The sequence below is a fragment of the Rana temporaria genome, chromosome 5 (genome assembly GCF_905171775.1).
Source record: "Rana temporaria chromosome 5, aRanTem1.1, whole genome shotgun sequence".
Lineage (NCBI taxonomy): Eukaryota > Metazoa > Chordata > Amphibia > Anura > Ranidae > Rana > Rana temporaria.
The window spans coordinates 208349350-208365118 of record NC_053493.1 but is presented as its reverse complement, the minus strand read 5'-3'; the positions used below and the strand labels follow the sequence as shown (position 1 = coordinate 208365118).

Here is a 15769-nt window from a genome sequence, read left to right as displayed (position 1 = left end):
TTCTGATAATAGATTTTTTTTTTTTGCTTGCCTTTTCCCCCCAAACAGACATATACATTTTCCATGTGGCCATTGCATGGTTTGGAACTTTTGACACTCTTGCTGCTTATAGCTTGTAGGGTAAAAAAGAAGGCTATTTGCTGATAAAACGACATTGTATCTATAATTTATCAGCAATTATTCCACATGTTTCTGTTGGGCAAATGTGCTATAAAGCCGTAAGAGCATTTTATCAGAGTTCAGAACATTAAATAAAAGACAAATTAAAGCCAAGCTCAATCTGTCAAGTGAGATTTTGGCATTGAGACTTATTAGAACCTTCAGTGCCGTGTTCTTATTAACTTGATGTATTATGGTTAATATCCTGCTGTCAAAACCTGTACATTTTGGGATGTATCCAGCCTATTTCATGAAGATCATTGGTGTAATGAATCATTTTAATTTACTGCTTGGAATATAAAGCCTTAGATCATTTGTAAATGGATATATATTGATTTATACTGATGGCTTTTTAAGTGTTAATGCATTGTAAATGGTATTGTAAATGTATTATACTGTGACACTTGTGACATTAATAGCATATATACTATATATATATATATATATATATATATATATATATATATATATATATATATATATATATATATATATATATATATATATAGTATATATAGTATATATATGTACATATATTTACATATAAATATATATCTATAGTTATATACAGTATCTCACAAATGTGAGTACACCCCTCACATTTTTGTAAATATTTTACTATATCTTTCCATGTGAAAACACGGAAGAAATGTCACTTTGCTACAATGTAAAGTAGTGAGTGTACAGCTTGTATAACAGTGTAAATTTGCTGTACACCCCTATGTGAAAATGTCCAAATTGGGCACACTTAGCCATTTTCCCCCCTGGTGTCATGTAAATCGTTGGTGTTACAAGGTCTCAGCTGTGTTAAATTTTGTGTTATCACTCTCACTCTCTCATACTGGTCACTGGAAGTTCAACATGGTACCTCATGGCAAAAAAAACTATCTGAGGATCTGAAAAAAAAATTGTTGCTCTACATAAAGATGGCCTAGGCTATAAAAAGTTTGCCAAGACCCTGAAACTGAGCTGCAGTGTGGTGGTCAAGACCATACAGTGGTTTAACAGGACAGGTTCCACTCAGAACAGGTCTTGCCATGGTCAACCAAAAAAGTTCAGTGCACTTGCTTAGCGTCATATCCAGAGGTTGTTTTTGAGAAATTGACGTATGAGTGCTTCCAGAATTTCTGCAGAGGTTGATGGGGTGGGGGGTCAGCCTGTTAGTGCTCAGACCATATGCTGCACACTGCATAAAATTGGTCTGCATAGCTGTCATCCCAGAAGGAAGCCTCTTCTAAAGATGATGCACAAGAAAGCCCACAAACAGTTTGCTGAAGACAAGCAGACTAAGGACATGGATTACTGGAACAATTTCCTGTGGTCTGATAACTCAAGATCAAATTAATTGGTTCAGATGGTGTCAAGCATGTGTGCTTACCAGGTGAGAAGTACAAAGACAAGTGTGTCTTGCCTACAAGCATGGTGGTAGTAGTGTCATGATCTGGGGCTGCGTGAGTGCTGCCAGCACTGGGGATCACTGGGGAGCTACAGTTCATTAAGCTGAGGGAAGCTGAGGGTAAAAATGATGGACTGGTCAAGCATGTCTCCAGACCTAAACCCTATTGAGCATCTGTGGGGCATCCTCAAATGGAAGGTGGAGGAGCGCAAGGTTTCTAACATCCACCAGCTCTATGATGTCATCATGGAGGAGTAAAAGAGGACTCCAGTGGCAACCTGTGAAGCTCTGGTGAACTCCATGCCCAAGAGGGTTAAGTCAGTGCTGGAAAATAATGGTGGCCACACAAAATACTGATAGTTTGGGCCCAATTTGGACATTTTCACTTAGGGTTGTACTCACTTTTGTCTCCAGCAGTTTAGACATTAATGGCTGTGTTTGACTGTTGAGTTATTTTGAGGGAACAGCAAATGTATACTGTTATACAAGCTGTACACTTACTACTTTACTTTGTAGCAAAGTCACATGTCTTCAATTTTGTCACATGAAAATATATAATAGAATATTTACAAAAATGTGAGGGGTGTACTCACTTTTGTGATACTCTGTGTGTATGTATATATATATATATATATATTAGGGCTGTTACTGATTACAATTTTTGTGGTTGATTAATCGATTTTTTTTTTATCGATTAATCAACTCATTTCGATTCATTATAACACACATACATTTTTCGGATCACCACCATATATAGTCCCCACTGTTATTTCCACAGACATCTCCCCCACTGTAATGTCCACAGACATCTCCCCCACTGTAATATCCACAGACACCCCCCCCCACTGTAATATCCACAGACATCTCCCCACTGTAATAGCCACAGACATCTCCCCCACTGTAATATCCACAGACATCTCCCCCGCTGTAATATCCACAGACATCTCCCCACTGTAATATCCACAGACATCTCCCCCACTGTAATATCCACAGACATCTCCCCCACTGTAATATCCACAGACATCTCCCCCCACTGTAATATCTACAGACATCTCCCCACTGTAATATGGTCCACATCTCCCCCACTGTATAGGAAGATTAGTGCTTGCTTAGTCTTACCAGAGAAGCCGGCCGAACACGAGCAGTTGAGGCCGGGTGATGACGTCAGCGAGCACTCTAGGCTCACCTAGGCTGCCACCAGGTGGACCAAGATAGCCGCCCCTCTGGAAGCTAAGCCAAAGTCGCGGCCTTTCACGTGGTGTGCCAATCCGCATATGGTGACCCATTCGGATCACGAATAATTTACTATCCGTTGCACCACTAGTACTGATCAAAAGAATTTTGATCGATCAAAAAAATGTACGATTGATCAAGGAATTAATCTTTAATTTCCACAGCCCTAAATATATATATATATATATATATATATATATATATATATATATATATATATATATATATAGTATTGCTGAATTTCACACATTAGAAAAATACAAATGTGCTATATTGCAAGGGTATTGTCACCACAGTAAAAATACAAATGTAATATCCTGTAAGAGTATTGTCACCACAGAAAAAGTAACAGCTCCTCTTTGGCAAAGATAATTGTGTATTTGTTCTTTTTTGGGATTTCTCACATACTTTCCTAGAATATGTCTAATCCAAAAATAGTTTTAGGTTATGTTGTACAGTATGTATTGAATGGTTGAAATCTACCCACATGTTTTGAACTTTTTACTGTACATAAACACATATGTGCGCCAGCAAAGGCAGACTTTAATGCCGACACACTGCTCTTATGCGTTTAAGGAGGACTGAGGTTTTTGTGCTGAGAATATGCTCCTAGAACATAGACCTAGCTGGCAAAACCACCTCTTGGTCTGTACTAATGATTAGTGCCGGAAAGGCTGGTTCCTGATCATGTAACCTCCAATCATAGTGGTCAGATTATCAGCCGATCCTTTCCACCCCTAAGACATACAGATTCTGCTAAAGAGTAAATACTACATTTGTACACACTAGACATTTAAAAAAGGAGGCTATATCTCCAAAACATGTTATGTGATCAGGCAAATTGATCCACTCCACTTCCCTGATTCCTGTTACCACATAGAGACGATCTGGCCACCTTCCTATTCTGATCTTGGCACCTGCCACTTGACAGTAGCCAGATCAGAGGGTATTGGGGCCGGCGTGCTCTATGTGTCAATCCTTCTCTGGGTTTCCGTCCCTCATTGGATCATCTGTAAACATGGATGGTGGTTGGTGACAGTTTACCACTGAGTCCAACAGTGACAGCTAGATCTTATACTGCACATCAGTGTTTCCTGCTGAGCGCTCAGGTGAAGCTATACCAGAGATGGGCCATCATGTCTAGCAGTTGTGGGGGACAGTTTTTCAGAATGTATTTTTCCCTTTTAAGCATGTGAGTGCAATCCTATTGTGTGTGTTTATGTTTACAAAATTAAAGGTTTATTGCGTTAGGTTGTGCTTCTCTTTCTTTTGTGTTCTGGATACTGATTGTTTGGAAGCCATTGTTGGACAGTTCAAGGGATAGCTTCATACACCCTGGCACATCCGTATTGCTTCCTTTTTGGAGTCTATGCTGTACACTGGATATACCTCAATGTGCAAGAGGGATATAATGGATTTTGGTTTTGAAATAGGTTGTTTCACTAAAGGATTACAGATTGATCTCTCAGCTTTAGTTATCTCAAATTGTATTTATTAAATGAACATTCTCTAATTATTTAGTAAATCAACCTGCTTAGTTTTGCTGTAATATTTATTTTATAGACTTTGACAAGCTGTCTGCAGTGGGAGTGAAAGCTGCACTTGTCCTTCCTGGATGCACTAAAAGGTTGAAAGGGACGCATTGCACCTATGTAGTCCCATGAGCAAACGACCTTAAATGTTGGCCATTAGCTTCCAGGATTTGTGAATTCAGAGAAAATATTTTTCTACTTTAACTGAACAATATTTTCTGTGTCAAAGGCTTAAACACAGTCCTAAGGCATACTAGATGCACCCTGATGCTTAACAGTAAGGTCAGGTAAGGTGGTCTTTTAATCAAATGAATCTTCTTGTATTCTACAAACATACCTTTGGTGACTGTAGCCAAAGAGTTCAATGTTTGTTTCATCAGACCAAAGCACTAGGTTGCAAAACACCTCTGATATATCCAAGAGTTGTGTTAACTATTTTAGAAATGAAACATAAGCACATCATAAGTACATCACTCTGAAAGGTTCCAAAGTCAGAAATTGTATTTGTTGGAATTGCCTTTTCTAGATTTGCATAAACTAGTAATGAGTCAGTTAAATTGTGATGTTAGAAAACTGTTATGGATCAAGAGTGCCATATTTATTGTTTTTTTTTTTTAGTTTGTCAGATTCAGAAAATACTGTAAACAGCAACTTGCAATATATTTTGAAAGCACTACCATTGTGTTTGGCGGGTTGAAGACAAGAGTGTTGGATGAATTATTATGTTTGAGCAAAAAAAAAAAAAAAAAACTGACAGGGGTTCTTACTTTAATAAAAACAAAAACATTTTTTTTTTTTTTATAGATTATAAATTTTAAACGTAAAATCCTTTGGAATCTCCACTAGATGCATGTAAACATTTTCTTGTTCTATGGATTTACCTAATTGATTTTAGTAGAACTGTTTGCATCATAATAAGGCATAGATAGATTTTAGCAGCGTGCCATTTTATAATAAAATAAATACAATACAAAAATGGTTGGGGTTATATAACTAGACTTTAGAAAATTCTGTGTTTAATAACTTTCCAAAAAAACTCTTCTTGAATAATGTATGTGCCTAAATTCTATTGGTATTCTGCTCCAATATAGAAGGATATTACTGTTATTTCAGTAGGCAAACATAACATGCTCTTTGTATACACTGGTGAAAACGCAATTGATTTTTCTTTCAAAAGTGTTTTGAAAAACAGAGATGACTATTTAGAGAGCACAGTCAAGCTAAGATTACTTAATAGGAAAAATGCTAATGTACTTTACTAAGTTTACTGATTTAATAAAAGTATTGAAGTTTAAAAACAAGCAAGTAAGGTAATGATTACCTAAGCTGACGAGTTATCACTCATCTCTGTGAATATTTGGCAATTTCCATTTTGGCTGTGGCTACTCATTGTTTTAAGTGGTTTGTGTTTTCTTTAAAATACTAATCATCCTTAATGCTAGGTTCACACTAGTGCGAATTGGATGCGGTTTCCCCCCCCCTGAAAGGTGCCAAATGTGACACCGGAGGGTCCTGATGAGCGGAAGTTGCACTTTAGGGTGGAGCTCCGCTTTAAGGAATTTTCCCGACTTACAGATGAACCATGTCACTGGGTGCAGTAATAGAAGTACAGAGTTCCACTCTGTTGCCTCATGTATGTTTAGATGGGACACTACTGAGCCCATGCCCTCTCCACCAGTCCAGCATACCACTGTTACAGTGTAAAAATAAATCTAGATAAATAAATAAAACATTTAAAGTGCTCCTGTCTTCCCGCACTCATGTGCAAAGGCGAACACCCGCCTTTGGTCCCTTGTGCATACATAAATGGCGATCGCACCACACATGTAAGGTATTGCCACAAATTCCTTCTGTAACTCTAAACTGGTAACCTGTAAAGGTTTGTAAAGCATTGCCTATGGAGATTTTTAACCACTTCAATACAGGGCACTTTCCCTGCCCAGTACAATTTTCAGCTTTCAGTGCTGTCACACTTTGAATGACAATTGCGTGATCATGCAACACTGTACCCAAAAAAAAATGTGTTTCATTTTACTTCTCACAAATAGAACTTTCTTTTGGTGGTATATGATCACTACTTGGTTTTTAATTTTTTGCTAAACAAACTAAAAAAGGCAGAAATGTGTTTATATTATAAAAGTTTGTTTTCTCCTTCACTGACGGGCACTGATGAGGCTGCACTAATGGGCACTGATGAGTGGATACTGATAAGGTGGCACTGATGAGGAGACACTAATATGTAGAATTGATGGGCACTGATAGTTGGCATTGATATGCAGCACTGATGTGCTGATGTGGCCTATCCTGCTATGACATCCAGTCAGGATAATGGAGCCACATTGCGGACGTCAATCTGCAATGGTGTGGGGCGGGAAGTGGTTAAATAACTAAGTTTGGCACCATTTCTCAAAAGTGTGCAATTTCAAAGCGTGACATGTTTGGTATGTTTTACTCGGCACAGCACCATATGTTATCATTTACTAAAAAACTGGGTATTATATTGTGTTTGTGTGGATTAAAAATCATTAAAGTGTATAATTATAGCGTTAGTCTGTACAATTGTGTTAGAAAAACTGTTGCCCAAATACTGTGTGACATTTAAATGAGCAAAACCCATAATTTTATTCTCTAAGCCTCTGCTTAAAAAGATATTTAATGCTTGGGAGTTCTAAGCAATTTTCTAGCAAAAAATACAGATTTTTACTAAACAAAAAGTATCAGAAGAAGGCCTGGTCTTAAAGTGGATAATGCCTGAAGGTGCTCTTTGGATGTTGGACCTCTCTACGTGGCTAGGCTGTAAAAAAAATCTCACACATGTGGTAACGCCATACTAAGGAGGAGTAGCAGAATGTGTTTTGGGATTTAGTTACAAGTATGCCTATGTTGTGTGCGAGAAATAACTTGTTAATGTGACATTTGTGTAAATATATATATATATATATATATATATATATATATAAATATATTTATTCATTTATATATTTAATTTCTTCATATTTCAAAGAATTGTGGGGGAAAAATGCAACTTTTGAAAACTTACCATGCCTCTTACTAAATACCTTGGAATGTCTTCTTTCTAAAAAGGGGTCATTTTAGAAATGAGATAGGTCGTCAGTACATCACGTGATCAATTTTCAATGATAAGTGCCATAGCTTGTAGACTCTATAACTTCCAATCAGACCAGATAATAAGCACTGATTTGGGTTATTTTTACCAAAGATATGTAGCAGTATGAATTTTGATCAACATTGTGAAGAAAAAATACTTATTTGCAAAATAAAGAAACAAAGAAAATAACATTTCTTTCTAGAATGTTAGCTCTTTTTTCATTTATAGCGCAAACAAAAAAAAACCCCAGTGGTAATTAACCACTTGCCGACCAACTCACGCAGATATACTGCGGCAGGTTGGCAGCGTTGCGCAAATCGCTGTACCTGTACGGCGGCTCGCGCAGTCACAGTTGTGGGCAGGTGCACACCGGCGGCAGCACGCTCTCGCTCCCGATACACACTGTCCACCTGCGACCCGTGATCGACTAGAACAGAAATCTGCCAGTGTAAACAAGGCAGATCCCTGTTCTGACAGGGGACATCAGAGATCTTCTGTTCCCAGTGTTTGGGAACAGTGATCTCTGTCATGTCCCAGTAAACCCCTCCCCCCTACAGTTAGAACACACCTAGGGAACATACCTAGCCCCTTGATCGGCCCCTAGCGTATACATTGATCAGTGCATTTTTATGGCACTGATCAATGTAATAATGAAACTGGTCCCCAAAAAGTGTAATTTGGGGTCAGATTTGTCCGTCGCAATGTTGCAGTCCCGCTAAAAATTGCAGATCCGCCATTACAGCAAAATCAATAAAAATAACTAGACGTCCCTAAATCTATCCCATAGTTTGTAGACGCGATAACTTTTGAGCAAACCAATCAATATTCGCCTATTTTTTTAAACAAAAATATGTAAATGAATATATTTCGGCCTTAACTGATGAATAAATGTGTTTTTTACTTATTTATTTGTTGGATATGTATTATAGCAAAACGTTTTAATATTTTATTTTTTTAAATTGTCGCTCTTTGTTTGTTTATAGCACAAAAAATAAAGACCGCACAGGTGATCAAATACCACCAAAAGAAAGCTCTATTTGTGGGGAAAAAAGGACCTCAGTTTTGTTTGGGTACAACGTCGCTTGAATGCTCAATTGTCAGTTAAAGTGATGCAGTGTCGTATCACAAAAAAATTACCTGGTCACAAAGAAAGAAACCTTTATTTGTCTTAAAAAAAATATACAAATTTCATATCGGTACAGTGTTGCATGACTGAGTAATTGTCATTCAAGATGCGACAGCACTGAAAGCTGAAACGTGGCTTTGGCAGGAAGAGGTTGGAAGTGCCCAGTTTTGAGGTGGTTAATGTAAAGTTTTCATTTCTTTGAGTTGATTAATTTTTTCTGACTATTGTAAACAATTTAAGACAGCTTCATTGTAATTTTCTTTCAAGATCAAATCAATATTATTTTAAGCTGTTATCACAGGGCACTTAAACAGTCTGGGGCCCATAGGCCAATGCTTTTTCTGCCCATTTGGTAATTCGGCACTGGTAGAGGCATCTATTTAAAAACTGTACAGCTATTGGACACAGTGACCAAAGGATATTTTTTTGTTCATATTCTGCAGTTAAATGTGAACAGAAATGAGGGGTCATATTTTATGAATAGGCTGTCTGCATAGCTACATAAAAGGCCTTGGTGAATTTGCAGCACTGATTTATGCTGTTAATATAGCTTACTTATGATGTCATCAAGTTATTAAGGCCTATATTAGAAATATATCAAGCATCTTTGCATTAGCTTCTTTATATATCTAACATACATATATAAGTCTATTTTTATGGTGGAAAAAAAATCAAGCAATGTTTAATTAAAAGAAAATGCCTATTTCTTTAAATATTTAAACAAATATATTGCTCCCAGGTGTACATCATTGTATTGCTTTACACTGATTCCAAGAAGAGTTAATATATTTTGTTACTCTCTACAGGATAATATGTTTAATTTCGTAACATATATTAAACTAGCTGGCTGTTTTACAGACTGTTTTAAACAGTGGTGGCTAACCTAGTAAATACAGAGGACTTAAAATGCAGTCCCTAACATGTTCAAAGGGCTAAATCAAAAAAATTACAGATAAAAAGCATATAATGTGCATGCCGTATCACACCACAGTGCACTCAAAGATCATTCACATCAGTGAAAGCATGTTCATTTGTGCATAGCATGTACATGCTGGTGTGCATTGTACACGTGCACTGCTGTACACTGTGATGCATTATTAAAACATATTGCAGTGCTTTTTTTTTTCTTTTACATTTATGTAGTTCTCATGAGCTGTAGCGTGTGTCTAAAAATGCTGCAGTGCATAAAAATGCAACATGTCCTACTGTTTTTCAGCATACACCAATGCAGGTGCATTGGCATGAGCTGAAGCCATATGATATAAGGCACATTGGGCCAGATCCACAAAGAGCCGGCGTAACGTAAAAATTTCCATTTAAGTTACACTGCCTTAAAATTTCTACCTAAGTGCCCGATCCACAAAGCACTTACCTAGAAATTTTCGGCTGTGTAACTTAAATTCTGCCGGCACAAGGCGTTCCTCTTCAAATGAGGGCGATTCCCATTTAAATTAGGCGCGCTCCCGCACCGGCCGTACTGCGCATGCTCGTGACGCCATTTTCCCGACGTGCATAGCGCGAAATTACGTTACGCCGAGCTTTGTGGATCGCGCCGGGTCAACAAAGTTGCGTCGGGAAAAAAAAAAGATACGGCGGGAATTTTTTTTTTAAAACAAAAAAAAAAACGCGTCGCTGGACAGAAGGGTCTGCTTTTACAAGGTGTAAACAGTTTACACTTTGTAAAAGCAGCCCTAATTTTACACATGCAACTTAATACTTACGGAGAAAAAACGAAGCAGAAAAGCTTCGTGGATCTCCGTAAGTGCTAATTTGCATACCCGAAGCGGAATTTCGACGCGAAATGCCCCCAGCGGCGGATGCGGTACTGCATCCTAAGATCCGGCAGTGTAAGTCTCTTACACATGCCGGATCTTCTGTCTGTCTCTTGGAAACTGATTCTGTGGATCAGTTCCAAAGATAGAAACAGGGATACGACGGCGTATCAGTAGATACGCCGGCGTATCCCTTTTGAGGATCTGGCCCATTGTCTTGTTCTTGCATTGCTGGTGTGAATGAGTCCTGAAAGATTGATTTTTGCATTTATAACTATTTGTTTATATCACATAAAGCTCTACAGAAACTCCCATTTCACATAAGTAAATCTAGAGCCACCATATGCAACCAAAGTGTTTCCAAAATGCAACACTGTGATACATATTATACATTTAAAAAAACGCACAGAAATGTGCAAAACAACATCTTTCTGAAGTCAGAAGTGTAGGTCGCGCTCTGTAAAAAAGGCATCTCCCTGTAAATAAAATAAAAAAATTCTGTTTATGTTTATAAGGGGGGAAAAGAGCAGTACATTTACAAATTCTAATGGAAGTCCGATCGTGTGTATGAGGCTTTAGATAAAATAGCTGTCCAAAGTACCAAGCCATTGACTCTGATTTAAAGCACCTGTGCAAGATAAAGGAAAACCTGCAAACATGGTCTGTTGGGGGTAGTTGAAGACAGGGTTGAGAACCACTGCCCTAAAGTACTGCAATAAGATGTCCTAAATTTCCTAGGGTAAATGATGCCCCGCATTATTCAAACTGAAAGACATACTAGGGGGAGACTTGCAACTGTGTATAGCAACCAATCAGCTTTCAGGTTTTATTCCCAAAGCTTTATTAAAAAAAGCTGAAATACGCTGATTGGTTACTAACTATGCAGGCAAGGATAAATATGACAACAAAAATGCAAAGACAGCTTCTATATTTAATTCCTGATAGGTCACTTTTAAGATTAGCTACTTAACTGTGTTCCTTTGGTGAGCAGGGTTGGAATGGAAGCCACTGGTTCACATCCCATTTTGGCCTACTCTAAACCTACAGTACATGAGACAGGCTTTCTGATCATGTTCATGATCATGGTACCTTTATGCATATTGTGTGCTTTGATCAAAATATCCTCCATGTTCAACAATGATAATCAGTATACCTCCTTGGAAATGGTGGAGAAACTCTAAAGCACAGGTGTCAAACACAAGGCCCACAAGCCAAATCCGGTCCTCCAGGCCATTTCATGTGGCACTCGCACCTCTCCTGCCACTAGCCTGCCATCCAACATTTGTTGGCCAAAAGTTGGACAACAATTGTCTGAAGGAGCCTAAAAACATTCAGATTTTATGCCAACAGTCTGTCATCAGACAATCCCCTGCCAACAATCGGATCGTGTGTAAGGCTGGGTTCCCACTAGGAACCAAGTGCGTCTTTTTGTCTGTTTCAGGTCTGAATTCAGCCCAAAATTTGGGCTGAGATTAGACCTGAAATGGTGTACCAGGACACACAGGACCCCTACTGGGAGCCGTTTTGGCTTTAGGTGTGAACCCAGCCTTAAAGGAGTTGTAAAGGAAAAAAAAAATGTTTTGCTGAATTTAATGTTTACAGGGTATAGAGACATAATAGTTAACTGATTCCTTTTAAAAATGATTAAAAATAGATAAAAATCAATCATATAATGTACCTGCAGTTTCTAGTTTCGTTTTTGCATGTTGTTTCCTGCTTCTGTGGTGTACAGAGCCACAGAGCCAATACAGGGCAGTGATGATTTGGAAAACAAAACTGATTGGTGCTGAGGGGTTTTAGACACACAGTAATCACACCTCCTTGATTAGTGACCACAGAGAGAATGCTCCCAGTACTGTGGTTATCAGGAAACAGGCAACCAGGAAGTGTGGAGATCAGAGAATAATTACAGCAACTTGAGAGTAAAAACGAACAATGAGGACTTGAAAACAGCACTGCATTAAGGTAAAGGAAGCTATTAAGATAAAAAAAAATCCTTTACAAACCCTTTAAGCAAACTTGCCAGCCATTTAATTTTTTCTTTAAAGTTTTGCCTTCGATTTATTACCTAGAAAATCTTATTTTATTCTACTCACTGTTACTAAAAATTTGACCTTCCTGACTATAATAAGCCCAACTGCCACCCCCCTGTTCAGTGAGAGTGCCTTAGTAGACTATAAGTACATACTCATTGAAGATGAAGATTATGTATATACCCACTAGACATGCCCTTTAAACCTTAAGACCTTGTCAAATGATTAATTCTGTAGTCAACGACACTTGGCCAGTAGCAAAATAACTTCAATTTAACCACTTGACCTCCAGAAGATTTACCACCCTTCATGACCAGGTTTTTTTTTGTGATAGGGCACTGTGTTACTTTAACTGACAATTACGCCGTCTTGCAAAGATGTACCCAAATGAAATGCATGTCATTTTTTCCCCACAAATAGAACTTTCTTTTGGTGATATTTGATAATTTTTTGATATTTTTTTTTGTTATTTTTAGTGCTAACAAAAAAAAAAAAAACGACAATTTTGAAAAGAAAAAAAATAGTTTTTACTTTCTGCTATAAAACATATCGAAAAGCTAAATTTTAAATGTTTTAATTTCTTCATAAATTTAGGTCAATATGTATTCTGCTACATATTTTTGGTAAAACAAGTCCCAATAAGCGTTTACTGATTGGTTTGGGCCTCGATGATCAGTGGTTGCCTATGGGCATCCATTGGTCGGCACCCGCTGATCAGCTTCTGCTGTGACAAATCACAGAATAGTAGAGAGGTAAAGATAAAGCTTCAGCCTGAACGCCTCCTGACTATACTCTCTAACATGTTTCGCCCTTCTACGGTTAAGCCTTTGCCTTTCCACCTTCTATTTTCTTTGCTGCTGTTACACTTATCAATAGGCCTTCTTCACACTGGCAGGGTTAAACATGTGTTTATATGCATTTAGAGCACATTACTAAATGCATCTAAATCCAGGGATGGATTTCTCAATGGTATCATTTAAACTGAAGAGTTGATTGGCTAAAGGGAAATAGGCTGTCCATTTTGCAAGGACATTTTTCCCAGAGCTTAGTGAATGTGGTGGAGTTTCACTTTGCAAAGAATACCCAATGATGTGCAAAGAAAATAAAAAACAGCATGTTTGCTTGAATATGATCGCATGATGGAAGTCACCAATCCTTAACATTGATCACCAAGTCCTGGGGAAAATTCCCTTGCAAAGTGCAACTTTCCTTGCAAAGTAAACAGCCTTTTTTGCTTTAGAAAATGCACTCCTGGCAGTTTAACTGCATTTAGCGCTGTTCAGTTTCAGCTGAGTTTACAAAAATTTAATTCTGTGCATCCAGAATCCAATTAGAAACTCCAAATATAGCTATACTGATGTAAATGCGTGTAAACACAGCTAAACCTGCTTTAAAGCAGGAACTTCTCAATGCAGAGGAAATTTATATTGGAAACATAAAAGTTGTTTATACTTATCCAGAAAACTGCAGAAAACGAGAAAAGCTAAATACAGCAGTGAAAGCATGAAAGAAGCTATACAGGTCTTCTGCCCAATCTGTGATGCAGACTGATAAGCTCATCTCTCAGTCACTCTGTTCTCTTTTCAGTATGCCCCTTGCACTGCAGTGAACCTCATTGGCTCCATGTGCTGCTTCTCCCTCCCCCTGTCTAAGCATATGTGTACAGGGTCTGCAACAGTCAGATAAGTCAAATGCAGGTATTTACACTGCTCATGTTTGAAAATAAAATAAAAAATAAGGAATTATTGTATACAGATGTGCATTAAAGTATATGTAAACCCAACATATTATATTTCTGATATGTGCCTGCTGTACCATGTACTTTTATGGAAAAGTATCCTGTTCTCTGTCTATTGCTTCACTTGTGTGCAATCGTTGTCGCTCCTGCCAGTTCCTATGCTTGCTTATAAAAAAACTGACCACACTAGGCATGAGAGCACATCCATTACAACGTGGTCAGTAGGGATGAGCCGAACGCCCCCCCCCCCATTCGGTTCACACCAGAACCTTCGAACGGACCGAACGTTCGCGCAAACTTTTAGAACCCCATGGAAGTCAATGGGACTCGAACGTTCGAATTCAAAAGTGCTCATTTTAAGGGCTAATATGCAAGTTATTGTCGTAAAACGGGTTTGAAAACCCGGGTCTTGCCCCAGGGAACATGTATCAATGTAAAAAAAAGTTTTAAAAACGGTTGTTTTTTTCTGGAGCAGTGATTTTAATGATGCTTAAAGTGAAAAGAAAAATTGAAAAATTCCTTTAAATATCGTACCTGCTGGGTGTTACTATAAGAAAAAAAGTCATTTAAAACTGCTTGCGGCTTTAATGTAATGTCTGGTCCCTACAATATGGATGAAAATCATTGAGAAAAATAGCATGGGCTTCCCCACCCCCCTCCCCCCAGGTCATTACAAGCCCCTTTGGCCCTATATACTTTGAACATCAGTATACAGGCAGTGCAAACAAGACAGGGACTGTAGGTTTGTTGTTAAGTAGAATCTGTTTGTAATTTTGAACTGGTACTTTTTTAAAGTGTAGCTCCAGCCAAAAAATATTTTTTTAAGCTTTTTGGAAAACATAAAGAGGGGTTATCACCCCTGCAACATTTGTTTTGCTGTCTGTGTGCATCTGTTCAAAAGATGGCACCTCACTTTCTGTCCAAATGACAAATGATTTTTTGAAAATGTGGGTTTTTTGGTTCCCCTCGGCCTCCTGACTGTGTTTTAAAGGTTCAACTTCACATCTATGCGATGCATCAGCGTATGTGCCTTGCTGCGGGAACAGCCTATTAATTTGAGAATGAACGTGAGTTTGACTCGAATACGAAGCTTATCCCTAGTGGTCATTGTTGTAGCTGTGCTGGGAACCTAGCCTGCTCTCCAACCAATGATCAGACTTGTGCTGACATGCTCTGGGCTCCATATGCAGCTGAGAACAGAGGGTACATGATCACTTATAAAAAAGGGAAACAAATGTTTTTCCTTTCGTTTTTATTTTGGGTTGTTTTACAAGATGAGGCTTTATGTATACTTTAATTTGATGCTAAGTTGTCTATATGTGCCTAGAGTTCAGCTTTAATGTTTCAAAGACTTACATATTTATTTATCGATTGATTGATCTTGTTATATAAAAATCTATCTCTAATATTTTTATTTGATTTCTTTTTTTTTCTTTCAGTTATCATTTGCAGCCACAACTCCAGTGTTAGCAGACAAGAAAAAATATCCCTACTTTTTCCGGACCGTTCCTTCAGACAACGCAGTCAATCCAGCAATAGTGAAATTCCTCAAACATTTCAAATGGCAAAGGGTGGGGACATTAACTCAAGACATTCAACGGTTTTCAGAGGTAATATCAAGACCTTTATTTTTATGATTTAAACAACAGAAAACAGTACTTTTATCAAGCA

At 37.9% G+C, this 15769-nt stretch overlaps 1 protein-coding gene across 1 annotated transcript in view; it reads left to right on the top strand.

The window, feature by feature from the left end:
* The window catches only part of GABBR2 (gamma-aminobutyric acid type B receptor subunit 2), a 792922-nt gene that overhangs the window by 333625 nt on the left and 443528 nt on the right, over positions 1–15769 (top strand). Inside the window, exon 3 of the mRNA XM_040353518.1 lies at positions 15538–15708. Coding sequence (XP_040209452.1) covers positions 15538–15708 — 171 coding nt within the window. The remainder of the gene's footprint in view (positions 1–15537; positions 15709–15769) is intronic.